The sequence below is a fragment of the Drosophila melanogaster genome, chromosome X, assembly GCF_000001215.4.
Source record: "Drosophila melanogaster chromosome X".
NCBI classification, from domain to species: Eukaryota; Metazoa; Arthropoda; class Insecta; order Diptera; family Drosophilidae; genus Drosophila; species Drosophila melanogaster.
In genome coordinates, this window is record NC_004354.4 from 614,040 (window position 1) to 635,875 (window position 21,836).

At 47.5% G+C, this 21,836-nt stretch overlaps 9 protein-coding genes, 2 long non-coding RNA genes, 1 other non-coding gene and 1 pseudogene across 32 annotated transcripts in view; 6 read left to right on the top strand and 7 right to left on the bottom strand.

Moving 5' to 3' along the window:
* spdi (split discs) overlaps positions 1-6,156 on the bottom strand; it is a 35,115-nt gene extending 28,959 nt beyond the window's left edge. For 3 of the 7 annotated variants that reach the window (NM_001297820.1, NM_001297817.1, NM_130492.3), the window contains exons 1-4: positions 6,000-6,156; positions 5,253-5,446; positions 735-1,473; positions 534-674 (exon numbers count right to left, since the gene is read on the bottom strand). In NM_001297820.1, coding sequence (NP_001284749.1) covers positions 534-674; positions 735-1,070 — 477 coding nt within the window. In that variant the 5' untranslated portion in view covers positions 1,071-1,473; positions 5,253-5,446; positions 6,000-6,156. Of the gene's footprint in view, positions 1-533; positions 675-734; positions 1,932-3,235; positions 3,544-5,252; positions 5,685-5,999 lie in introns of those variants that run through there. The other 4 variants (NM_001297818.1, NM_001042789.2, NM_001297819.1 and 1 more) reach the window with 4 other exon arrangements.
* Positions 6,157-6,242: 86 nt separating this feature from the next.
* On the top strand, positions 6,243-6,690 carry lncRNA:CR45474 (long non-coding RNA:CR45474). Its single transcript, NR_123762.1, has one exon. It is a non-coding gene; the product is annotated as a long non-coding RNA:CR45474 (long non-coding RNA).
* On the bottom strand, positions 6,382-6,558 carry CR46417 (annotated as a pseudogene).
* CG13365 (uncharacterized protein) lies at positions 6,678-7,176 on the bottom strand. The gene has a single exon (NM_130493.2). It carries the CDS (start codon positions 7,104-7,106, stop codon positions 6,762-6,764), a length of 345 nt encoding a protein of 114 aa, NP_569849.1. The 5' UTR covers positions 7,107-7,176; the 3' UTR covers positions 6,678-6,761.
* Positions 7,177-7,490: 314 nt separating this feature from the next.
* On the top strand, positions 7,491-9,012 carry Vsp37A (Vacuolar protein sorting 37A). Of its 6 annotated transcripts, none has more exons than NM_080295.3 (4): positions 7,491-7,758; positions 7,803-8,107; positions 8,168-8,319; positions 8,395-9,012. In NM_080295.3, the coding sequence occupies exons 2-4, from the start codon at positions 7,852-7,854 to the stop codon at positions 8,587-8,589; spliced, it is 603 nt and encodes a 200-aa protein (NP_525034.2). In that variant the 5' UTR covers positions 7,491-7,758; positions 7,803-7,851; the 3' UTR covers positions 8,590-9,012. The 6 variants fall into 6 exon arrangements, with proteins under 6 accessions (NP_525034.2, NP_726681.1, NP_726679.1 ...); NM_166850.2 differs by having other exon boundaries at positions 8,407-9,012; NM_166848.2 differs by having other exon boundaries at positions 7,814-8,107.
* A 416-nt stretch (positions 9,013-9,428) lies between these two features.
* Positions 9,429-10,726, top strand: CG13369 (uncharacterized protein). The gene is made up of 3 exons (NM_130494.4): positions 9,429-9,695; positions 9,757-10,305; positions 10,368-10,726. The coding sequence occupies exons 1-3, from the start codon at positions 9,643-9,645 to the stop codon at positions 10,678-10,680; spliced, it is 915 nt and encodes a 304-aa protein (NP_569850.1). The 5' UTR covers positions 9,429-9,642; the 3' UTR covers positions 10,681-10,726.
* On the bottom strand, positions 10,718-11,164 carry CG13364 (uncharacterized protein). The gene is made up of 2 exons (NM_144243.2): positions 11,127-11,164; positions 10,718-11,066 (listed from the first exon to the last, which is right to left on the bottom strand). Exon 2 carries the CDS (start codon positions 11,049-11,051, stop codon positions 10,857-10,859), a length of 195 nt encoding a protein of 64 aa, NP_652500.1. The 5' UTR covers positions 11,052-11,066; positions 11,127-11,164; the 3' UTR covers positions 10,718-10,856.
* A 43-nt stretch (positions 11,165-11,207) lies between these two features.
* Positions 11,208-11,622, top strand: lncRNA:CR45475 (long non-coding RNA:CR45475). The gene has a single exon (NR_123763.2). It is a non-coding gene; the product is annotated as a long non-coding RNA:CR45475 (long non-coding RNA).
* Hinfp (Histone H4 transcription factor) lies at positions 11,503-13,977 on the top strand. Of its 3 annotated transcripts, none has more exons than NM_166852.3 (4): positions 11,503-11,878; positions 11,936-12,323; positions 12,465-12,781; positions 12,860-13,977. In NM_166852.3, the coding sequence occupies exons 1-4, from the start codon at positions 11,630-11,632 to the stop codon at positions 13,250-13,252; spliced, it is 1,347 nt and encodes a 448-aa protein (NP_726685.1). In that variant the 5' UTR covers positions 11,503-11,629; the 3' UTR covers positions 13,253-13,977. The 3 variants fall into 3 exon arrangements, with proteins under 3 accessions (NP_726685.1, NP_726684.1, NP_652054.1); NM_166851.3 differs by having other exon boundaries at positions 11,503-11,563; positions 11,623-12,323; NM_143797.3 differs by having other exon boundaries at positions 11,503-12,323.
* Positions 13,978-14,298: 321 nt separating this feature from the next.
* Positions 14,299-15,444, bottom strand: RpL36 (Ribosomal protein L36). Of its 5 annotated transcripts, none has more exons than NM_057281.4 (3): positions 15,343-15,444; positions 14,712-14,839; positions 14,310-14,647 (listed from the first exon to the last, which is right to left on the bottom strand). In NM_057281.4, exons 2-3 carry the CDS (start codon positions 14,832-14,834, stop codon positions 14,423-14,425), a joined length of 348 nt encoding a protein of 115 aa, NP_476629.1. In that variant the 5' UTR covers positions 14,835-14,839; positions 15,343-15,444; the 3' UTR covers positions 14,310-14,422. The 5 variants fall into 5 exon arrangements, with proteins under 5 accessions (NP_001284750.1, NP_476629.1, NP_726688.1 ...); NM_166855.2 differs by having other exon boundaries at positions 15,309-15,377; NM_166853.2 differs by having other exon boundaries at positions 15,289-15,377.
* Positions 15,445-15,733: 289 nt separating this feature from the next.
* Mybbp1A (MYB binding protein 1a) lies at positions 15,734-19,594 on the top strand. The gene is made up of 4 exons (NM_057245.3): positions 15,734-16,170; positions 16,234-16,605; positions 16,664-17,944; positions 18,005-19,594. The coding sequence occupies exons 1-4, from the start codon at positions 15,847-15,849 to the stop codon at positions 19,427-19,429; spliced, it is 3,402 nt and encodes a 1,133-aa protein (NP_476593.2). The 5' UTR covers positions 15,734-15,846; the 3' UTR covers positions 19,430-19,594.
* On the bottom strand, positions 19,583-21,506 carry Dredd (Death related ced-3/Nedd2-like caspase). 4 transcript variants are annotated; one of them, NM_057903.4, is made up of 5 exons: positions 21,355-21,506; positions 20,525-21,250; positions 20,086-20,448; positions 19,863-20,017; positions 19,583-19,799 (listed from the first exon to the last, which is right to left on the bottom strand). In NM_057903.4, exons 1-5 carry the CDS (start codon positions 21,442-21,444, stop codon positions 19,667-19,669), a joined length of 1,467 nt encoding a protein of 488 aa, NP_477251.3. In that variant the 5' UTR covers positions 21,445-21,506; the 3' UTR covers positions 19,583-19,666. The 4 variants fall into 4 exon arrangements, with proteins under 4 accessions (NP_477251.3, NP_477249.3, NP_001284751.1 ...); NM_057901.4 differs by having other exon boundaries at positions 20,507-21,250; NM_001297822.1 differs by having other exon boundaries at positions 20,507-21,269.
* On the bottom strand, positions 19,652-19,712 carry mir-9372 (mir-9372 stem loop). The gene has a single exon (NR_144665.1). It is a non-coding gene; the product is annotated as a mir-9372 precursor RNA (primary transcript).
* Positions 21,507-21,836: the final 330 nt, after the last annotated feature.

A 21,836-nucleotide genomic window follows, 5' to 3' on the forward strand; every position in this document is an offset into this window, starting at 1 on the left:
CAGACTGATCAGTTTTGCTTCCCTCTGGTCTGCGTTAATGTGGCTGCTGTTGCATTACGACGCAAAAGCAGACTACTACACCCAATTAAAGGAGCGCAATATCGAATTAAACATGCGCGGATAAGTGAGGGTAGCGAAGCGCAGCGTCCGAAAACCCGGCTTTGCCTATAATACCCCTTACTATCGCTTTTTAACACCGGTATAACTTCGTTATTTAAAGGCTTGCTTACATAGATTAAATTCTTTACGGACTTATTCAAAGAATAAAAGATTACTATGGAACTATGCTAATATTTTAGCTAGTAAATTAAAATAGCTAACTTTCTTACTAAAAAATCTAGCCCACCCCCTTTGTGCAAGTGTGAATCTAAATTTACCAATGCGGGAGAGCCAACAAATACATCAATCAGCCGTGACAACACAGCAGCAACTTGTGGTTAGCCAACGTCCCCGTTTTTGCTGACAGCCCACCCCCGTAAGCCAACCCAAACCATTTTTCACCATTTACACCCCCCTGGCGAACTTTTGCGCACCTGCATCTTAACCAGATCGCCCTTCAGCTTGGCCACCTCGCTTTGGTATGGCAACAGCTCCGTGATGCGTGTCTCCAGTTGCATTTGCTCGCTTCTGAATCTCTCCATCTGTTTGTGCAGCTCCTGCATTTTATTGTTAGCCTGTGTGGTTGAGTTTCGATTACTATACTAATGAAAACAGGGCAACGAATGCGGACTTACCTCTAGGAGTTGCTGTTGCTGCTGTTCGTTGTTGAGGAGTTGCTGTTGCTGCTGCTGTTGCTGGTAGCTGCTTGCTGCCACAGCGGCAACAGCAACGGCAGCTGCTGCTGCGGGAAAAGAGCTGACCGGACTATCAGCACTGGTGTTGCTGCCGTTCGCCGACGTTGCTGTTGCAGTGGCCGTTGCTGCTGCTGCTAGTTGCTGGTAGAAATCTGCAGCAGCGGCGGCAGCAGCGCCACCATCTTGTAGTGCGGCCAATGCGTTGTTGTTATTGATGTTGCTATTGCTGGAGCTCCCAGTCGCTGAAGCCTGCGGCACTGCTGCCAGGGAAGTCATCAGTGGTTGCTGTGGATCATGTGGCTCAGGTGCATTGCTGTGTGGCTGCTGCACTGGCAACAGCTTGGGCTGCTTTTGTCCCTTGAGCTTGGACTTTTTTTGAGGCAAGGTGTTGCTTTGGGGCTGCTGCAGTAGTTGCTGCTGCTGGCGTCTCTGCTCCTGCTGCTGGTTAGTCAGCAGTAGCGCCCCCTCGTCCCCCACATCCACGCCCCTTTCGTAACTGGCCGTCTCCTGGTGGGCGTAGAACTTTGTAGTTGCTGCGGTGATGCTGTGCTGCTGCTGCTGCTCGTGGGCGGTATTCAATGAAGTGCTCGATTGCGACTTCTGCCGATTGTTGTTGGAGGAGTTCTGCTGCTGCTTGTGTGACGAGTTGGAGGAATGGGAGCTGGAGTTGCCCTGTCCTCTGCGGAACAAGGATTTCAGTTTGATCATCTTGCTGCCAGTCTTTCCTTGCTCGTTGCAAAACGTGAACCATCAACCATATACTTGCTTTTAAACTTATTTAATAGCAACCATCATTTATTGTGGCTTGCGTACTAATTGCAGGTTAGCTTGTTTAATTTGATCTTTTATCGTTCGTTGCGCTTTTAATGTTTTTAATGTGTAATTTTAGAAATTTAGCTTACATATTCGTCTTTTTTTGTTTGTCAATTAATATCACATATTTTATTTCTTATGTTCTTGTTATAAACTTATTTCGTTGGGAGTCAATGGATGAATAGAGAAAAGCGGGCTTGAAATTGGATTTCACAAGCAACAAATGCTCGTGTTGCATGCAACATCAGCCAGAGTATACAACAATATAACCCGCTTGTGGCGACGAACAATCACACTGCATTGTTATTGTCATTGGGAGAGCGACTAAGAGGGAGATAAAGATAGAAACCGAAACAAACGCACAAACGCGTTTGCATTCACACCCGATTATCAATTAAAGGCACTCCGTGATTTCTGTCTCTCCACTTCTACCAGCTCGGATTCAGTCCCGGAATGTTTAAATTGAAGACGCACGGTATTCTGGCCGGGCCCAGGTACAACGTCAACGATTCGACAGCCGCACTCGGACACACTGAAAGTCACACGTACGCTTCTGGACAAACGGGGCCAAGCCACCAGCATCAGAAGTTAAATCAAATAAAATGAACATGTAGGCTTGCGAGACCGGTGGCGCACAAATTGATCGCATTTCCCATGGATAATTCACGTGGAATCACCATATCCTTGACCTCTGCTGTAGGCGTTGGGTTTCTAAGCAAAGGAGAGGACTCTTTATTTTCACCCACTGGGCACAGAGACCACCCCGCTCTCCACAGCCCAGAGCAGTATGCGTGTGTGCTTTCACATGCATGCCGAATTACTCATGTCACGACGGAGCGAAAAGACAACAGGAGAACAAATTTAGTGGAACTGAGCAAATGGCATTGCCAGCTGACCCCAGCGGAGCTGCACTTACAAGTTGCAACACGCCGAACAGAAGTGTTGCAAAACAGTCAGATCTTAGGATTTAGCTAGTTTACCATGTATGGCCTCGAATGATTTTCATTCGGATTTCTTTTTTGTGACAGCGACCCACGCGAAACATACAAATTTTGTATTTCACTTTGGGCTAAAAATTTAAACGCAAACAGTGGAGTGACATCATGCTGAGCACGAGCGAAACACGAAATTAAATTCATGTATTCAGAGAAACACTTTTTCCCTAATTGCTGATGGACACGGGAGTTTTTCCTTATCACCTGGCGGTGGGGGTTTATCTTTATCATGTTTGCACAGCGATAAGTTGGATAATTGGGTAGAATACAAGCACGGCATCCGACTTGGCATTGGAATTCTTATTTCCAGCTGCAGTTTGAATGCGCGCCCAAATTTGGGAACTATGCAATACTTAAAATGCAACTGCGGAGCTGGGAGAGCGGGCAAAACAGGATGTTGGGTGGGAGAGCGAATGAGAGGGGAGATCTGCTTGCCCTTCAACGAGAGACAGCAACAACAATGGAGTTGCCAGAAAGGGAATATTAACGGAATGAAAATCAGAAAGAGAGAGCGAGAGAAAGGTGGATAATGAATCAACGCATCAACAATCAAAAATAGGCAATGCTGTTTAACTATGTACACCAGATAGCTAGATGTAAAAGGAATTTCCTTCCCTTTTCACACTCTCTTACTCTCGTAAAAAAAACTGCAACACGCCAACAAAACGAAAGGCCAACTTCACACGCACACCAATACGTTGCTCAAACAATACCCGCACACTTTTACACGTACACGTACATACTGAGCGAATAACTTTGTTGCTCATTGCTAATTTGTCATAAACATTAAATGCAGCACATACTACGGTGGGAAACAGTAAACAAAAATAAAGGTAAAGTTCTCAAAACGAGGTGAGCCACGCACGACACCAAATAAGCGAACAACTGGCGACAAAGCGACGCGCGTTTCGGTTTTTCTGCTGATTCCCGACAACAACAAGTGTCTAATCGACGGGGCCTATCGATATACCCGATAATACTCAACGCCGGGGCGCTCCAGGCACGGCGCATGCGTGACACGATGTCCAACACTGGTTGAGCGCGAAGAACTGGTATTTTCAAATAGTTGGACTTATTATTGGTAATTCTATGATAGTAATAAACACAGCACTTCTGTCCAAGGCCACAATTGCTAGGGGAACAAGAACTTTTATGTAATTGTATGTAAATACTAAAAGTATCCTAATAATGACTGATTTAGTTCATCGAAGTCTGGGTAAGCCAAATTTTCTCCAGTTCACTGAAATAAACCCAGAGGGCTTTGGTCAAAGACATAAATATTTCCATACCCTACTATCTTCTCTTGCCATCTTTCTGTTTCCCTTAAAACTACACTTATTGCCATTATCAGGACTGTATGATGATGTCGACGAATTTAACATGACACTACAAAATTCCATCAGTATCGCCCAGTTGAATTTGTCCTCTTCTGAGCTTTTCCTATGCTGCCTCTTCTCCAGCGTGGGCCTTATCAAAGCCAGCAGGGCAGCAACACTGCTAAAGAAACCGCAAGAAGCAGCAAAGCGTGTCTGCCGTTCGTAGGAGAAGAGGTTCGGTTCACTCGCGACTTTCAGCATTTCTGCTAGTTCCACGTTTCTTCGCTCTTTCCCCACCGCATTTCTCTTTTATGATTCGTACTGCTTGCAAGCTACGTACGTTAGAGGTCTATGACCAAAGGCCAGGCCGAAACAGAGCTTACCGCCCGTCCCCCAAAATATTAAGGAAAATGATAACGAATAAGAGAGGCACAAATTTTTTTCAGTTGGGTTACGTGAGAGGGGTTCAAAGCCCCCGGCCATTCACTGGCGTCTAAAAGGCAAAAGATCTGTGAGATTTAGTTTTGTTCGGTGGGTTCCAAACATTTTTTAGGTAAATTTGGTGTAGTTCTAACGCACAGCAGTTAGAAAATAGAAAAGATTTTTGTGATACCCGCGATTATAAACGTTCCGCTTTGGCGCACCAAAGAAATGTGCGCTACGCTCCAAGCAGTTGGCTATATCGGTGCTCTTCCCACACTCAAGAAATTAGGGAGATCAGGTGACAGATGACAGATCTTTTCAGCAGAGATATCAATTTACGAGGTGACCATTCCTCCTAACTGCATCCCCAGAACGCCAGGCAGTTGAATGCCCATGAAAAGGAAAGTTAAAGGATCAACTGGTCATGTGCCGCTTGCGTCCAAGGTGGAAAATCTTAGAGGGCAAGGTATAGCGATTTGAAGCCGTTACAGCGGACTGCGCAGTCGCGGCGCACTGCCCGTTTACCGTTACCACTCGACGCGGCTCCTTTTTGATATTTATGTTTCTCTTCGTGTTTATCGACCTTTGTTCGTTTAGATTGTCTTACGTACATTGTGTGTTGTTGTTCGAGCGGCGGACACAATAAATTATTTTTAGAAAATAGTTTCGTTTTCGCTAATATATACATTTATGCGTGGCTCGGAGTTTTAAAGTTGCTTTGTTGATGGTTTACGTTTTGCTGCGCTGCTTGCGTTTTTGTTGCTAGTGCAGAAGCAGAAAGTGGAAGTTTTAAAATTTCACTTTCCCGAAATTTATATAATGCTCTTTGATGGTTTTCGTATCAAAACCGCCAGAAGCAACAACGATCTGCTTTACATTTCTTTGCGTTTTTGTTTCATTATTTTACTCACCCTGTTTCCCGCGGCGAATGTAGAAAACGAAGAAGTGATATGGCGAGGAGAGGAGGCAGAGGCAATCTAATTCAAACGGTACTCTTCCTAGATTCGCCCCTTTTCTTTTGACTGTATTTTCTGCAGGGCGGAATGCGCCGTTTTTGCTTGCACTACTATTTGTACGCACTTGCACCTTTGACTTTTCGTTGTTTCTGGACACCGAAAAAACAAAAACTAAATGTAAAAACAAAATAGATCGGGCCTTTGGCTACCGCTACACACACACACGGAACACACTCGAAAAAACAGCTGGCGCGTTAATTACATTAAAAATTCGCAAGGAAGCCTTCGAACAATGGCAGAAATGCAACTAATTAGCAATTATTTGCAGATTTTTTTTTGTTTTCTTTACGCCTCTTCTTTGCACAAATTCCAATTAGACGATGCGGCGGCAGCCATCTGCAAATGCAATTTGTTGTTGAGTCCCGTTATTTCGCAGACAGAGCAAGTGCAGTTATAGGCGAAACTGGGGGAGCGGACGAGCGAAAGAAATAGCCAATGACCTCCCCTTGATGACGGGCTATTAATATTCATTTACATGTCTCTTCTTGTTTTGTTATGTGCGCAATGGAACAGATGACTCCGCATAGGAGGATGCTGCTTGCTGCTCTTCGATTTGTTGCTTTATTAATAGAAGTCACCGAATGCCAATCTCCGATTGGAATCACAGCCGCTCGCGGGGACACCGATTACCGGAGTTGTTACTTGGTTAGTTAGCCAGCGCCAATAGCCGTGATTAATCCCGTTGCAGCCTGCCAATATGTTACGCTTTTGCTTTTGTTATTGTGTTCGCTTGTTATCGCTTAACGATACGATTTGTCCGCGGTCAACGTCGCGTCGCTGCTTATTGTTGTTGCGTTTTGTTATTGTTGTTATTGCTGGCGATGGGAGATCTTCGATTAGTTTAACTTTTGCAGTAGTGTGGCTGTCGCTTGAGTGTCTGCAAATACCACAGCGACGCACACCAAAGACTAAATGTTTGAAAACATTTTAATTTCTTACGAAATTTAAAAGTAGAACTCTACAAGAAATTTAAAAGCGTTCTTCTATTTTATCAATCGGTATGTGCTGGTGGGAACTACAGCTACTCCTTGAACCCCTCCACCTCGCTGGCTTCGAAGGGCACCTCCTCTACCTTGTGGAATCCGGAGAACTTGATGATTTTGCCGTTGCCTTCCACCTTCAGGTGCTTGGCGAACTATTGGGCCGGTGAAAGGGCCAGCTCCTCCTCCGTCTTGTAGCCGTAGTACTTGGCCCAGTCGTTGTAGAACTTTACAAGAAATTTAATAGTGTCTTTCTATCCCATTAACCGGTATCCGATGCGGAAGGACGCGAATCCATTTTGAATCCGCATCGGTTTCCCATTGACGCCACAACATAGTTAAGTCCTATTTGTAAGCTTTAATGGCAATAAACATACGATGGCTAAAAAAAAATAATGGTTCACTGAGCTGGTGGGAACTACAGTTACTCCTTGACCCGCTCCACCTCGCTGGCGTCGAAGGGCACCTCCTCCACCTTGTGGAATCCAGAGAACCTGATGATCTTGCCGGTCCCCTCGACCTTCAGGTGCTTGGCGAACTGTTGGGCCGGCGAAAGGGCCATCTCCTCCTCCGTCTTGTAGCCGTAGTACTTGGCCCAGTCGTTGCGTCCGGTGTAGACCATATAGCAAACGAGGCCGAATGCCTGCCAGGCCAGAACGGCGTACCCGATGCTCAGGCGCCGCTTCCACAGCTCCGCCCGGTGCTCCGGTATGGGATTCGTGTTGCGCCGCACCCAGCGGCGCAGCCACTTCATCTCGAACAGTGCCATTGTGTGCTTATGTGCTGCTATAACTAAGTTCGTTATGTAAAGATGCAAAATGTAAACAAGCGACTGCAGCTGGCAGCCAAAGTTGCCACACTGTTCAAATCCACCAAATGGTTCGAACCAAGGATGCAAGAAACTAATTATTTGAAAACAAAATAAAGTTAAGCTTATTTTACAAGCCAAAGCGAAGTCACTTCTAATATGTGTTTTGCAGATGCGATAATGCCCTGTGCCTCATTTCCACGTTTTTAATTCAGGAAAAGTGCACGTTAAAGCTAAATGAAAACCAAGACGTATGAGAATCATTATTGTAGCGAAATCTTTGGACGAAAGCGCGAGCGACTTGAATTCCCGCTGACCGCCTCAGACGGTAGCCGAATTTGGCGGCAAGCTAGCCAAGGTGGCAGCACTGAAATGGTCACAGAACGAAAATGCAACTTCGATCGGGGCATATAAAACCAGTGCTTCCAATCCGAAGGCAAAGCATAAAAGATCAGAACATCAGTAGCCGAAGATTGGCTGAGTAGCACGGACAGCGGGCAAGTCCTTTGAAACGTTGGTAGTTTGCAACCGGGTTTGCCAACTTCCTTTGGAGTTCAGTGGTGCTCAACTATCGACACAACTATCCTCGGCTTTCGCAAAACTCAGTAAACCGGTAAACTTCCGTTCATACAGTTCACAATTCTAAATTTAAAATAGATCTAACGCAGACACATTGACATTCGAAAATTGGGATTGAAAACTCAAGATGCCGACTACACCACAGGATCTTGCCCTTGCCCACTCTCTTGCTCAAAGACCTCCGACCGATAGCAGTGAGGCCAAGGAGCAGGAGGCCGGCGAATCGGACAACCTGCCCAACCTGTGCACTTTGTCGCTGGACGAACTGAAACAGCTGGACAGGGATCCCGAGTTCTTCGAGGACTTCATCGAGGAGATGTCCGTGGTGCAGTACCTGAACGAGGAGCTCGATTCAATGATGGACCAGGTGGAGATTATATCAAGTGAGTAGGTCACGGCCCGAGGCTGGCAAATCTACCTAACCCTTCTGTATTCCAATCCAGGAGAGAACGAGTGCAAGGGCATTCATCTGGTAGAGCTGAAGCGCCGACTCAGCGACGATTTTACAGCTTTAAAAAACCTAGGCGAGAAATGCGACCGGCTGAACAAGAAGTACTTCAAGAAGTCGGATGAATACGCGCCTCAGCATATCAGGGTGAGTTCCCTTAAAAAGCCAATGGCGTGGGAGTTACCATTCCCATCCGTAACTTGCATTCCATTTCCCCTGAAGGAGCTTCTTCAGATTGCAGCTTCCAATGCCGATGGCGACTGCGATCGTCACGTGGAGCACTTCCTGAACGGAAAGACCGACGTGCAGACTTTCCTCAACACGTACCAGTGGTCGAAGAAGATCAGTACCGAGCGCAAGGCCAAAGAGGAGCGCCTGGGCACCCAGCTCAGTGCTCTGGAGCGGGCCGGTATCTAGGATTGCCGTGACACTCCCTGGCCGTGCCATCCAGAGCACGGTCCTCCCACTCCTCGCACTCCTCCCACACCGCCACGATCCGCGTCGCAATAGTAGAGAATATCAATGTTAGTAAATAGAGAAGTTAAGCCAGAGATGGGGCGACATAATCATGGCACACACGGCCACGCATTCCCAGAACAGAAAGCAAAACCTTGTTGAAGTAATAAGAAGGTGCACTAGTTGTTCGTTTCCCAAGATCGTTTACTTGGGAAGAGGGTCTTGTTATTCTATCCGTACCCCGAAACGAAGCACTATGTGCAACAGAACGCAGTCCGGAATCGCATGTATTACCTATTTACTTTTTTTCCTTTTGGTTAATCGTGAGCCCCATCCATATATTCTCTCCATATATACATATATATTAAAAAAAAACTATGCTTTAAATGATGCCGTCTCTTTCTATTTAAGGGAAAGGTTTTTCAAAACAATGGTTTTTGGAATGATTTTTGTTTTGATTTGAATAAAATCGAACCGCAAAGGATAACACAACCTTATTAGTTTGAAATAATTTTATTATATTGAAGAATAATAATGCTTAATAACAGATATATAAAATTTCTTTTTTCAACAGTGGCTTGTGCTAGTATCTTAATTTAGTTTGCATAAGCTAAAAGCAATTAAACAAACATAACTACGTTTTCTCCATTATTATTCATATGTACATATATTACTAAGCATTCCAATTGTTAAAATCGAAAACAATCGAAAGTTTCGTTCTACATCATTCGTTCGAAATATGAATGATCCGGTTATCATGGTATTTTTTTGGTATTTTAGCTATATAGTTCGCCGATTTATCGGCCGTACCTCTTCCCCGATCTCGGCCAGAAGCGGACTGGGCCAGTTGGCTGATAGTGCTCGTTCGGCTGCCCCGCTGTCGCCCTTCCCCTCCTCCACCGAGGTCAAGTAATCTCGAGTGATAAGCGGCAGTGAACTCTCGTCTCTGCTTCTCCATTCCACAAGAAACTATAAATAACAGACTACCCACAAGAGACTAGTGCAATTGCAGCAATGGCCCAAACGGAAGTGCTGGTGTTCGGCTCGGCCATCATTGACTTTATAAGGTAGGTGGGCAGAGAAGGCTCGATCCCAAGGAGAATCTTACAAATACAACACCTTTTCCAGCTACACGACCCGTCTACCGAAAGCCGGAGAAACGCTCCATGGGCATCGCTTTCAGATTGGCTACGGCGGCAAGGGCGCCAATCAGTGTGTGGCTGCCGCGCGCCAGGGATCCCGAACAGCTCTGGTGGCCAAACTGGGGGCAGACACATTCGGCAGCGACTACCTGAGACATCTGCGCGAGGAGCGCGTCAATGTAAACCACGTCGAGCAGCTGGCGGAGGAAACGACGGGCGTGGCCCAGATAGCCGTGTCAGATGGCGGCGAGAACAACATCATCATTGTGGTGGGCGCCAACAATCGACTGAGCTCGTGTGACGTTTCCTCGGCGAAGGCGCTCTTCCAGGAAGCCAAAGTTCTGGTGTGCCAGCTGGAGACGCCCGTTGAGGCCACCCTGACCGCTCTGAGAGCCTTCCGGGGCGTGTCCATCGTCAATGCGGCTCCGGCCATGGCCGACACACCCCCCGAACTTCTTCAGTTGGCCAGCATCTTCTGTGTGAACGAAAGCGAGGCGGCACTGATGACTCAGATGCCCGACATTGGCAACATAGAGTAAGTGCGAGTAAGCGTAAACCAGTCGTACTGCCAACTAAATCGGGTCCCACTTCTGCCAGGCACGCCGAAGATGCGGTTGGAAAGCTGATAGCGGCAGGTGCCAACACGGTGATCATAACTCTGGGCAAACTAGGAGCCGTTTTCGGTTCCGCCGACTCCAAGGGCGTGTGCCAGCATGTGGCTGCGCCGAGTGTGCCGCCCGAAAAAGTGGTGGACACGACGGGGGCTGGAGACGCCTTCATTGGGGCCTTGGCCCACAACTTGGCCCGTCATCCAACGAGGAAACTGGAGGAGCACATAGCCGCCGCCTGTGCCGTGGCCTCGCAATCCGTTCAGCTACCCGGGACGCAGTCGAGCTTCCCACACGCTTAGAGGGAAATCCCCAAAAGAATGCAACGCAACAATAAATCTCTATCCTGACGTACAATGATCTATTTAATGGTAATCGTAAGTATAAAAAGATTATGGTCCACATGGGTGTGCTTCGGCTGGCAATTCAGCGTCCAGAATCCAGTGGGTTGCGGACTACAGATGGAGGCGTGGCAGCTTCACTTCTTTCCCGACTTCTTGATGCCGCCTCCTACGAGAGGACCCTTCTTTGAGGCGTTCGCCTTGGCCGCCTCCAGAGCCTTCTGCTGCTCCTTCTGCTTTTGCTTGAAGGCCATGTCGTCCTCGTCCAGGTCTTTGGAGTCCTTCTTCGGCGCCTTCAGAGGCTTCTTCTTACCGCCCTCGCGTCCAGACATACTTGCTCGCTTATACTGCGTGGGAGGAAAAATCTATGAAAATCGGGTTGGATTCCACAACAAAAAGTCACGCACCTTTTTCACACGTTTTTCCGATTTCCGCTGCACGATAACCACGAGAACAATCGATAGCTTCGCGCTTTCGATTGGCTGTGCGTGTTATCGGAACTGGACATATATTTCAATTAATTGATGAAATTATAAGAACAAATTTATATGAAATTATAATTATGTTGTTTCTAAAAATCGCTTCTCGAAGCGAACTTAAAGTCATCCTTAACAGCAATGTGTACCAGCCAAAATAAAAAAATGTCGATTTTGTCGATGGAATTTTAATGACTTTTCGGAAAAAAAAACATAGATAAGTTGAAAAATATTAAACCACTAACTATTCAACTAATTCAAAAGGAAGAGGAATTTACCATCGATTTCTTGAGCGACCTTTACAAAAGCGATGTATCGATGAAAAATCGATTGGACCAGCTCGTCGATAAAGTTGTTGTTTGCTCCAGGTTTACTTTTAATTTCAAATTCAACTAATATCCGGGATTAAGAGTGTAAATCCTGTCAGGAAAACCATGCTAAGGCCCCAGTCATCAGTGCCTGCGCCTCAGCCGCCTGGCAAGCGAAAGAAGCCCGCGGAACTGGAACTGACCTGCGGATGGCGCGACTGCCAGGAGATCTGCACTGGCGAGTGGAGCCTGAACGGGCATATTGGGGATCATCTGGAGCACTATGCGAAGGCCCAGGACGATCGGGGGGCGCATGCGGAGCACACGGAGCATCAATGCACATGGAACTCCTGCGATTTCCGCACCGAAAACCAGGTGGAGTTTGAACGGCATTCGTACTACCACGGCTACTACTTGAACCTGCTCCTGCAGGGGAAGCTGGAGTGCGATCTGCATCCGGAAATCCCCGCCTGCACTGCTCCGGCCCGCCTCATGGAGAAGCTGCCCGCTCTGGGCCAGAACTTTCGATGTGGTTGGACCGACTGTGAGAGGGAGTTCGTTTCGATTGTGGAGTTCCAGGACCACATCGTTAAGCACGCCCTATTCGAGTACGACATACAGAAGACGCCGGAAGACGAGCGGCCCAAGACGATGTGCAACTGGGCCATGTGCCACAAGCACATGGGCAACAAGTACCGCCTCATCGAGCACATCAGTACCCACTCCAACAAGAAGCAGGTGGCTTGCTTCCACTGCGGCGAACTGTTCCGCACCAAGACTACGCTCTTTGATCACCTTAGACGCCAGCCGGAAAACAACAGTGAGTGCGAGACTTGCTCTTTAAAAACACATAAAAAAAACCCTTGCTGCCATATCTATAGCCATACGTTATTCCTGACAAAACCCGCAATGATTTAATTTAGTTTACTTAACTACTTGGCCACCCTCTAATCTGTTACAGCAAACAGCTTCCAGTGCGCCCAATGCTTCAAGTTCTTTGCCACCAAGAAGCTGCTGAAGAGCCACGTGGTGCGACACGTTAACTGCTACAAGTGCACCATGTGCGACATGACCTGCAGCTCGGCCAGCTCGCTGACCACCCACATTCGGTACCGCCACCTCAAGGACAAACCGCTCAAGTGTAGTGAGTGTGACACGCGCTGCGTTCGGGAGTCGGATCTGGCCAAGCACGTTCAGATTGTCCACTCGAAGACGGTGCACCAGTGCGAGCATCCCGACTGTCATTATTCTGTACGCACCTACACGCAGATGCGACGGGTAAGCCACCGTTCCCCAAAGCTGGATTCCTTTCTGCCATTCGCTCGACCGCAAGTAACCCTCCTGTTTCTCTTACAGCACTTCCTCGAGGTGCACGGCAACAATCCCATTCTGTACGCCTGCCACTGCTGCGAGCGCTTCTTCAAGAGCGGCAAGTCGCTCTCCGCTCACCTTATGAAGAAGCACGGCTTCCGCCTGCCTTCGGGCCACAAAAGATTCACCTACCGGGTGGACGAGAACGGGTTCTACCGCCTCGAGACGACGCGCCTCGAGAGCTTGGAGGTGACCCAGCAAATACTGTCGCCGCAGGTGAACGACTCGCTAGCGAAACCGGGCACAGGATCCTGCTACGAGATCGTGGATCCCACAAATACCGAGTTCGAGCGCATCATCGTCTCGAATGATCCGAACGAGGCGCAGCTGATGGGTGAAGTGGTAATCTCCCTGCCCAGCCTAGCAGAGGAGCTGTGAGGAATAGAGCCGCCCGGCAGCCAACCCTTTGATCTCGTGTGCCCTTTACATTACATTAAGCATTTAGTCCTACCTAGAACCTAGTGCGATTGGATGAGATAGCACCCGGGGACGCGATACCCTGCCCACTGCACAAACAAAACTAATCGTAGTGTGTAAGGATCAAGGAGTCAGCCACTCTGGGAATTGAATAAAAAAACTAGCAGCTTAAGGGTGTTGAATTCTGCAGCACTTATAGGAGAAGGCCATTTCTCATTGCTTGTATTGCTGTCATTGAATTTTTGCTTTATATTTGTGAACTTATTTGTATTTTTATTGTGCCTCACTTTTTTAATTTCACTAATTAGTATATCAATGTTCAATATCAGTTTTCATTTACGTTTCGCACCTTTGTATTCGGTTCTTACTTTAATAGAGTGTATGAAAACTGAAAAACTGCCTTCACTTGTTCGCTGGCCATATATTTTAATTCTCCTCCATTTAACATTAGATCGAATCCTTTAACCCCAAAGATGACACAAGAGTTTCAAGGGCTATTTAGTTTTAGTAGGTTCGCACCGAAAAATCCATTGATTCCATTGATCATATTATCATATCGTACGTGCGCGCCTGCTTCTCTTTGCCCAGAATTTCTATAAGTAGCTAATAAGTGACTTGACTTCATTTCTTAAGTTGTGTAGCGAATAAAAATGCAGAGAAAAACGAAATATACAGATGATCTATACAAACTTAAAAGATGATCAGTATTTAATGTGCTTCTACACAGGAAAGTATTTCAACGTATGAAAAATGCTTACTACGCTTGAATCTTTGAAATTTGGGGACCGACCTTGGATAACTTTAGCACTTTAATCGCTGCTGTAAAGCCACACTTCTGTGGCGGCTATCATTAAACTGAGCTCAATTGAAAGTGTAGTCCTTCTCTTAGGAAGATGTATGTAGGTTACAACCTATCATATCTCGAACTCTTTCACTCAGTTTTGCGGCCATTTGTGAGGTTAGCTTCCTCTGCACTCGAAAAAAATAAACACACTTGTGGTGATTGGTTTTTTTTTTTAACGAATTTTAGTTGTTTAATTCTCAAGTAACGTCATCGGAAAGAAATGAGAACATAACACGGCGCTCCAGGTTGCCTTCCGATGCCGAGATGTCGAATCAGATTCCGTCCGTTTACTTGGCGTGGGTCTGGGCCTTCCTCAGCTGGGTGAGGATGTTGGACAACTCCTCACGCTTCCTCTTGGCACGGATGTGGGTGCCCAGGCGGCGCTTGAGGAACTTCAGGGCCCTCTTATCCTTGGACACCTTCAGCAACTCCATGGTGCGCTTCTCATAGGGAGCGTGGCCAACGACCTCGCGGACCAAGTCGCGCATGAACTTGGTGTGGCGGGTTTGGATCTGCAAGGAATTTAAGAGTAGAGTCGTCCGTGTAAACAAAGAATAAACGGGCGTGCAAACTTACGTTCTTCAAGCGCGATCCGCGCAGACCCTTGACCTTCTTGTCGCCGGTGTACTTCACATTCCTGATCTTCGAGGTCTTGTGGCCCTTGTTCAGGCCAATAGCCAGCTCGTAGCGCACTGCCATTTTAACTGAGGATGCAAACGAGAGACTATTAGTGGGCTTCACCTAGCACAAATCAAAGTATTCAATGAAATATCAATGATATAAAAAAAAAAAAAAAAAAGGCACACGCGTGCTCGCGGAAATCGCCAGGCAGCTCTTTCCCGTTTGTGCGTGCGTCTGAAATTGCCAAGCGAGGTGTCCCTGCCCTTGGCGAATTCTGACGAGGAAAAGGGCAGGGCCCGCGTCCCAACTGCACTGTGAGTCGGGTTAGGGGGGACCTTGTTCACTGGTCTTTCGAGAGGCACGCACACATGAAACACAAACTCGCACACAGGTATCAATCTTTGCTGCGACTGCCGCGAGCACGCGGGCGCTAAATAATAGCTGAGCACTCAAAAAAAAAAATATAATAGGAAATGCGGTGCGGATCAAGCGCACTGGAGTTGCATGCGCTTCAGCGCTTGATTTAACACACTTCGCAAGTGATTGCACTACAATTCAGACTTATTTTCGCGGAATAACACTCCACCTCAGACGCTGTTAAAAGAAAGAAAGAGCGAAAAAAGTTGGACAGGAAACAGTATGGCAGTTGGAGATGGGCGATAGTCGTGCCTTATTATCGATAGGCGGGCGGGCGTTGCCAGACTGTCCAATTTGCCAATCGAACCAAATTTGCGCGTGCGGAAAATGTAAAGATTTCAACATTTGGTATTTAGTGGTAAACTAGCAAGAAGCTGATACTGGCAAGCCAATATTATGTGCAAAATATTATGGCTAAACTTCAAAATAGAGACTGACCCCTTGAACAAGAAATAAGGGTAAAGAAATCATCCAGCTTGTAATTTTAAATGCTCAGGGGAAACTTTTCGATAGGCGAATTACCGCCTTCCGATTTTAAATAACAATATGCTCCGATAGCACCCTCCGGCTGTCGATAACTCAACTTTGCGCACGTGCATATAAAATAGAAATAGGACGTTATTTCCGAAATAATTTAAAGGTAAATTAAGTGATCCCCAAAAACAGAGCAGAAATGAAGAGCAAGGTGGATAAACCCGTAACCAATGGTGCACCAAATGCAACCAAGACAAAGGCCAAGGAGGACCGCAAGCGGGCAAAAACTCAAAAATCCGAAGCGGACTCGCAAATACCGGCCAAGATTTTGAAGAAGTCCAAGAAGGAGAAGCCGGCGGAGACCGAGGAAAAGGAAAATACCGCAAGCAACGCCAACCTGAAGGTGTCTCAGATCAACAAGGCCGTTTTTGTGGTCTTCAAAAAGATGCAGGGCAGTCAACTGACCAAGAAGATGATCAATTCGCTCATAACACTGCTGCGCGATGATACAAATGCTGAGCAGGTTGGTCCCTACCAGCTGTCCAAGTAGTTTCGCTTACTAATTGTTGAAATTCTTCGTCCTCAGCGCACTGCGACCACCGGCTACGTGCTCAAGCGCCTGATCCGCTCCACAGGAGCAGATGACATGAAGACGGTGAGCCTGGCCGCCAGTTACATACACTGCATCCTAAACGCCGTGCCCGCCATTGATGCTTTTGAGGTTCTGGAGACTCTGAAGCGAGACCTGGCCGTTGGCAGCCAGCAGAGGGGCAAGGAGGACTCACTAGCGGCCGTCGGTCAATTGGTTACAGCCTTCTGCATTCTGCAGACCCCGCAGTTCGCTAAGGCCGAGCCCAAGCTGGTTACGGCAGTCTTCCAGATTCTGGCAGCCCAGCTAAAGGGCAGGGAGTACTTGGTGTCCCTGTGTGGTGATATCCTGGCGGTCTCCTTTAAACAGGTTGGTGCTTAAGCTTTTCTGAAGGAGATTGACTACAGTTTCTTATGATTTTACGTAGCTACCCGCTGCGATCTTCGAGGAGTACGTGTGGCCACTTCTGCAACCCGAGCTAAACAAGCCGTTGAGTGGCTTGAAAGTGAACACTTGCGATGTCTTGCTCGCCGTGCATCTGACCTTTTCGTCCGTACTGGGACGGGAGAACATTCTAGCCAGCTTGTGGCCCAAGAAACCAGTGTACACACAGCTTTTCGATTTGTATTTCTCCGGTTCCACCATTCACAGCGATGGCGTATATGCCAGATTGGCTAGTTTTCTTGTTAATGGCGGAAAGGATATGCTCGCCGCCTGGCAGCAATATATCGATTCTAAGCAGCCACTCAAACTGAATGCAGCCAAGGCGTGTGCCATCCAAGTACTGAGCCACGTGCTCCTCAACTTTAAGCCAAGGGAAGAACAACTCATCCTGGATATCTTTACACCGACCTGTGTACAGTTCCTGTTGCATGAATGTTCATCTGTGAAATGGGACAAAGGTGAGGGCAAGAAACCGTCGCTAAAGAAGCTGAAGGAGATTTGCTTCAAGTTCGAGGGATCCTTGGTTTTGTGTTACGAAAAGCAGTTCCAAAACGATGATAACAAACTTCACCTGCTGCTCAAACTGCTGGAGCACACACTGCAGCTGGACTCGGTGATTTCCTTGCCGCGTTTCTGCCAGAAACTGATAAATCAACTCAGCGTCGAGAGCCTTCACAAGCTGTACGACTACTACAACAACAAGCTGTACTCATTGGAGGACGAGGACAGAGTCAGCCGAGTGCACTGCCTTAACCAGATGCAATTGATACTGAACCACTCAAAGCTTAGTCAGACAGCCAAATGGCGACAGAAACAGTTGAACTACTTGTTGCTCGCTGGCCTTTTCCACTTAGATGCCAGTAAGAAGCCGTGTGAAGCTGCCCAAGCCAGCGCTTTTAGTCGCCAGTGCGCGGCGCGTTGTGAGGAGATATTCCTGGGCTCCCTGCTGCACAAGTGCTCGGGTCTGCCAGGACTTTGCCAGTTGCTGCAGAAGACATTGAGTTACCTTAACAAAGAGTTGGGACAACCGGATGCGGAGAGCAAATTGCGTTCGCCGAGAGACGAATCACTGCAAAAGGCATGGAAGCAGGTCGAGAAACTGCTGGAGCGGCCCAGCAAGGAATCCGATGTCGTTGGCCAATCATTCGAGGCTCTTATCCTGTTTGTTTCTTTGGCTTTGTGCACAAAGATTCCCCCATCCATCACCGTGTTGGAAGATCTGATTATCTGCCGTAAGAATGCACTGCAAAAGAGCAAGGAGCAAGTAAGTAGAGAACCTATACTTCAATGTCATCCTAAATCTAAAATAACTGGTTTGCTCTAGGTTAACGAAGAGCTCAAATGGCAGGACGTGCTTACAGATGCCCTACTCCAGTTACTTTTGCAAACAGGTCACTTCTGGCGGGAGTTTGTTCAACTGGTGGCCACCGCTTTGATTCCGCACCTTGAGCACGGTAACCTAGAACAGGTCCTCGAAGTGCTCAACATGAACAAAAATCCCCTGAGCAAAAAGAGCGATGGCGAGGAGGAGAGCGATGACGAACTCGACAAGGAAGAATCGTTGAAGGATTCAAGCGATGATTCAGAAGATGAAGATGAAGATGAAGAGGAGGACGAGGGCGAGGACGATGCAGAGTCCCATTTGGCCCAAATTCGAGAGAGCGTTCGCCAGGCTTTGGTCAACGATGGCGACGCTGATGACGATGGCGCCAGCAGCGTGGATTGGAACGATGTGGACGAGGAGCAGGGCGAACGCTTGAATGCTGCTTTGGAGCGGTCTTTTCAGATGTTCCGACCCAAGTCGCGCAAAGCCCAGGAGAAGGAGCGTCCCACCAAATCGGAACGCATTGATAGCACCAACCTGCTGCACTTCCGCATTCGTGCCTTGGATTTGTTGGAGCTCTTCATAACCAAGAAACCAACTCAATCGGTAATCCTGGACGTGCTACATTGCGTGTTCCAGGTGTACAGCCATTGCGCCGCAGACAGCAAACTACAATCCTTGCGAGAAGCCAGTTTGAAGTTGCTCAAAAAGATACTCGCTAGGAATATCGAACTCAAGGAAAATCAGAGCACCGCACCCATTCTGGAAGCCATTGAGCAGCTGATGTCGTCTGGCGAGGAGCATTCAGAAGAGGACCAAGAGAACGGCAAGCAGCCCGCCAGCCGACAGGCCAAAAGAGACATCATTATTTGGCGGGACAGGTGCTTCGCTTACCTGGTCAGCCAGGCATCAGCAGATGGCGAGCCCAAGAAAAGTGCCGTCTGGCCCCTTCTAGTCGAATTCCTGGAGCTGTGGGTAGCCAAGCGACGTAGTCGCCTCTCTCTGGCCAGTTTCGAAGCCCTCTTTCAGTCTGGCCAATGGCAGGGAGTTGCTCCGCTGGCCGTTGTCCTGGCCTCTCACTTGGACGTACAGAAAACACGCAGTTTTCGGCGGGCACAGATACTGAAGCTGCTCAGCGAGCAAGGTCGCCGGCTCGAAGTCGCTTTCAAGGACAACAACTCGTCTTCCAAGAAATTTGAGAAGCAGATAGCCAGATATGTAAATCAGCTAGAAACGAAGGCTAGCAGTTCCAAGGAACTCAATCTGCTGCTTAAGATCCTCGCCCAAGGAGGCGAGAAGTGGCAGAAACTGCGTGAACAAATTCAGCTCGTCGCCAAGGATCTTCAACCCAACAAGAAGGTGGCGAAGCAGAAGAAGCAGGCAGCCGCCAAACCTATGGTCGTGGAAGATGAAGAGTCCACATAACGTAAAAGAAGGAAACACCCCAATAAGAAACCTTACAATTAGATGTATAAATATCTTGCATAATATAGGATACTATTAATTTTTTTGTTCTTTAAAAAATTCTGACGAAAAGTACTAAATTAGTATTGAAGTCATTGAAAAAATAGCAAAAGTACACTAAACTTTATAAAAATGTATTTTTACCTTTATAGAGCAATTTGAGTGGACGTACAACTGCGCTAACGTTAAAAACCAAAATCACAGACGAGGTGGAAAGTACACGTGCTGGCGAAATGTGCTTTTAACATTCGGCACCATGGACTCGTCATTACTGCCTCGCTTTTTAGACACTTCGTTGGTGACAATCGTCAGGATATCGGCGATGTGTTCACTAAAGTAACAAAGAACAACTTATGCATTAATTCGGGGCTAGCTTGCTTTGGCAGCTTTTTACCTGGCGGAACGGCGATCGATGGCATCGCACAGGCTCCCGATAAACCAGCTACCTGTTTGGGTGTGGCGCAGAGCAGCATATCCATTTACCGTGGACATGGCCCGCAGCATGTCGATGTGCTGGTCCGGCGACACGGTGGTCACGTCTATCCTAAACTGAAAGAGGAATACGAAAATGTATAGGCTTTCCCATTCGACGACTTCATGCTTATAAATCTCCTTACGAGCTCATTTGGCTTCTTTTTATGGACAAGCTTCTCCTGGCAGGCTTGTATGATTAGCAACTTCGGTTTGTAGTACAGGGTGTCGTAGCTGCAGAGCAAGTCCTCGATATCCGTGATCTTCATGGCGATGCTGTTGGATGCGTAGACGGCCTCCTCGAAGCCGTGGCTCAGGATGAAGACCACTAGGGAATCGCGCACGAGCGATCTATCGCACGCACTGCGAATGCGCTCTATGATGCCCATGTGATCCACGTTGTCGTACGCCTCCACATTGTATCCCATCGAGGAAAACACCTCGATTAGTCGTTCTTTATCCACATCCGTGCCATCCCGTCTACGCAGTGGGTCGGGCGACAGAAATTTCTGTGGAGAAGGGCAATGTTGTACTTCTTTTTGTTACTCAATATTGCAGAGATGAAACCATATTATCCCTGCTAACATTCCGGTGAAACTTCTGCTGGTTGATAATCAAGGCGATTCCTGCGTTCTCCCGGGTCAACTTAAGAGCATCTATTTGTGTGGAACAGTACGACTGCTGGTTATCCGATTCAATCTCTTGCTTGACTGCCATCGCAGCAGTGCCAGCCGCATCTGGCTCCGGAGCGTTACTAATGATGGTGTCTTTGAGCAAATTTGCTTGCGCCTGCAGACCGTTGGACTTCAAATGGCCGACCAGCAGCTGAACATCGCTGCCTGCGGCATTTATGTCCCCTAACTTTATGCTCCTTCTGGTCAGCCAGTCCAGCAAAAAGATCTCCAGGTACGCGGGATCGTAGAAGCGAAGTGGATCTCCTGCCTGCTGGCTCTCCACCTTTTCGCGAACATCTAGGAGCAAGCGGCCACTCTGCACCAACGACAACTCCTCACACATCCTGTAGAGGCTCTTCAACAGAGGATGGACATGCAGCGTGATCCCAGCGATATGCGGCAAGTAGTGCATTCGCAGCTCCTGCCAGCAGAAACCCAGTCTCCGGAGCACCTTGCGGGCCCCAATAATGCACAGGGCCTCCACGAGATGTCTTCTCCAGGTTTCTGGCCGGGACTTGGCGAACTTTATGAGTAGATCACTTTGCGGGAAGTCTGATCGTGTCATGGCCAAAAGTTTCTGCAGAATGTAGGTGGCATCCGAGTGGTCGTCGCCATAAAGCAGAAAGCAGAGGCCCACCTAGAAGAAAACGAAGGTTCTACTGTTTAATTAACACTTTGGTCTAGCGGATGTGTAAAACATTTGAGTCATATTCGAAAAGTCCTCCCAGGGAGGTGCCATACCTTTTGGGCAAAGTTCATGTCACGTTCCACGTAGATCAGATCGTTCTGATCGATGGTGTCTAGATGAATCAACAGGTTTGATCCGGCCATGGCGATCGGGAATATACAAAAATGTTTCACTTTAGGAAATGGCCGATAAATTGCACTCGCTGACATCCGATAGCCGTGGCCTGAAGAGCTTCCACCGATCGATATCGATAAATGGATATGTTTTCTGCAATAGCGAAAGATCGGGGTGCTACCTATTAATTATACTTAAGAAACAGATGATGTAGTTTTTTGATATAGAAGTTTAACAACCGGTTCAACAATCGGTTAATATTTAAAAATGTCGCAGCCAGCGAGCCTTTAGCTTTAAAAGTAAGCTTGCGTTCACGGTTTTTGGGGAAATACCAAATATACTAGGTAAAAACATCGATTAACTAATATCATCCAACACGACGATATGTTCTTTGCGAAAAATATCGATGTACTGGTATTTT

Excerpts from the sequence above, each read along its gene's own strand:
- CG13365 (NM_130493.2), bottom strand. The coding sequence starts at position 7,106 with ATGGCACTGTTCGAGATGAAGTGGCTGCGCCGCTGGGTGCGGCGCAAC.
- Vsp37A (NM_080295.3), top strand. The coding sequence starts at position 7,852 with ATGCCGACTACACCACAGGATCTTGCCCTTGCCCACTCTCTTGCTCAA. Across the intron at positions 8,108-8,167 it reads CCAGGTGGAGATTATATCAA|GAGAGAACGAGTGCAAGGGC; the intron begins GTGAGTAGGTCA and ends ATTCCAATCCAG. Across the intron at positions 8,320-8,394 it reads ACGCGCCTCAGCATATCAGG|GAGCTTCTTCAGATTGCAGC; the intron begins GTGAGTTCCCTT and ends TTTCCCCTGAAG.
- CG13369 (NM_130494.4), top strand. The coding sequence starts at position 9,643 with ATGGCCCAAACGGAAGTGCTGGTGTTCGGCTCGGCCATCATTGACTTT. Across the intron at positions 9,696-9,756 it reads GCCATCATTGACTTTATAAG|CTACACGACCCGTCTACCGA; the intron begins GTAGGTGGGCAG and ends CACCTTTTCCAG. Across the intron at positions 10,306-10,367 it reads CCCGACATTGGCAACATAGA|GCACGCCGAAGATGCGGTTG; the intron begins GTAAGTGCGAGT and ends CACTTCTGCCAG.
- CG13364 (NM_144243.2), bottom strand. The coding sequence starts at position 11,051 with ATGTCTGGACGCGAGGGCGGTAAGAAGAAGCCTCTGAAGGCGCCGAAG.
- Hinfp (NM_143797.3), top strand. The coding sequence starts at position 11,630 with ATGCTAAGGCCCCAGTCATCAGTGCCTGCGCCTCAGCCGCCTGGCAAG. Across the intron at positions 12,324-12,464 it reads ACGCCAGCCGGAAAACAACA|CAAACAGCTTCCAGTGCGCC; the intron begins GTGAGTGCGAGA and ends AATCTGTTACAG. Across the intron at positions 12,782-12,859 it reads CCTACACGCAGATGCGACGG|CACTTCCTCGAGGTGCACGG; the intron begins GTAAGCCACCGT and ends TTTCTCTTACAG.
- RpL36 (NM_001297821.1), bottom strand. The coding sequence starts at position 14,834 with ATGGCAGTGCGCTACGAGCTGGCTATTGGCCTGAACAAGGGCCACAAG. Across the intron at positions 14,648-14,711 it reads GCGGATCGCGCTTGAAGAAC|ATCCAAACCCGCCACACCAA; the intron begins GTAAGTTTGCAC and ends AATTCCTTGCAG.
- Mybbp1A (NM_057245.3), top strand. The coding sequence starts at position 15,847 with ATGAAGAGCAAGGTGGATAAACCCGTAACCAATGGTGCACCAAATGCA. Across the intron at positions 16,171-16,233 it reads ATGATACAAATGCTGAGCAG|CGCACTGCGACCACCGGCTA; the intron begins GTTGGTCCCTAC and ends CTTCGTCCTCAG. Across the intron at positions 16,606-16,663 it reads TGGCGGTCTCCTTTAAACAG|CTACCCGCTGCGATCTTCGA; the intron begins GTTGGTGCTTAA and ends GATTTTACGTAG.
- Dredd (NM_057901.4), bottom strand. The coding sequence starts at position 21,444 with ATGGCCGGATCAAACCTGTTGATTCATCTAGACACCATCGATCAGAAC. Across the intron at positions 21,251-21,354 it reads ACATGAACTTTGCCCAAAAG|GTGGGCCTCTGCTTTCTGCT; the intron begins GTATGGCACCTC and ends GTTTTCTTCTAG. Across the intron at positions 19,800-19,862 it reads ATCGATCGCCGTTCCGCCAG|TGAACACATCGCCGATATCC; the intron begins GTAAAAAGCTGC and ends TTGTTACTTTAG.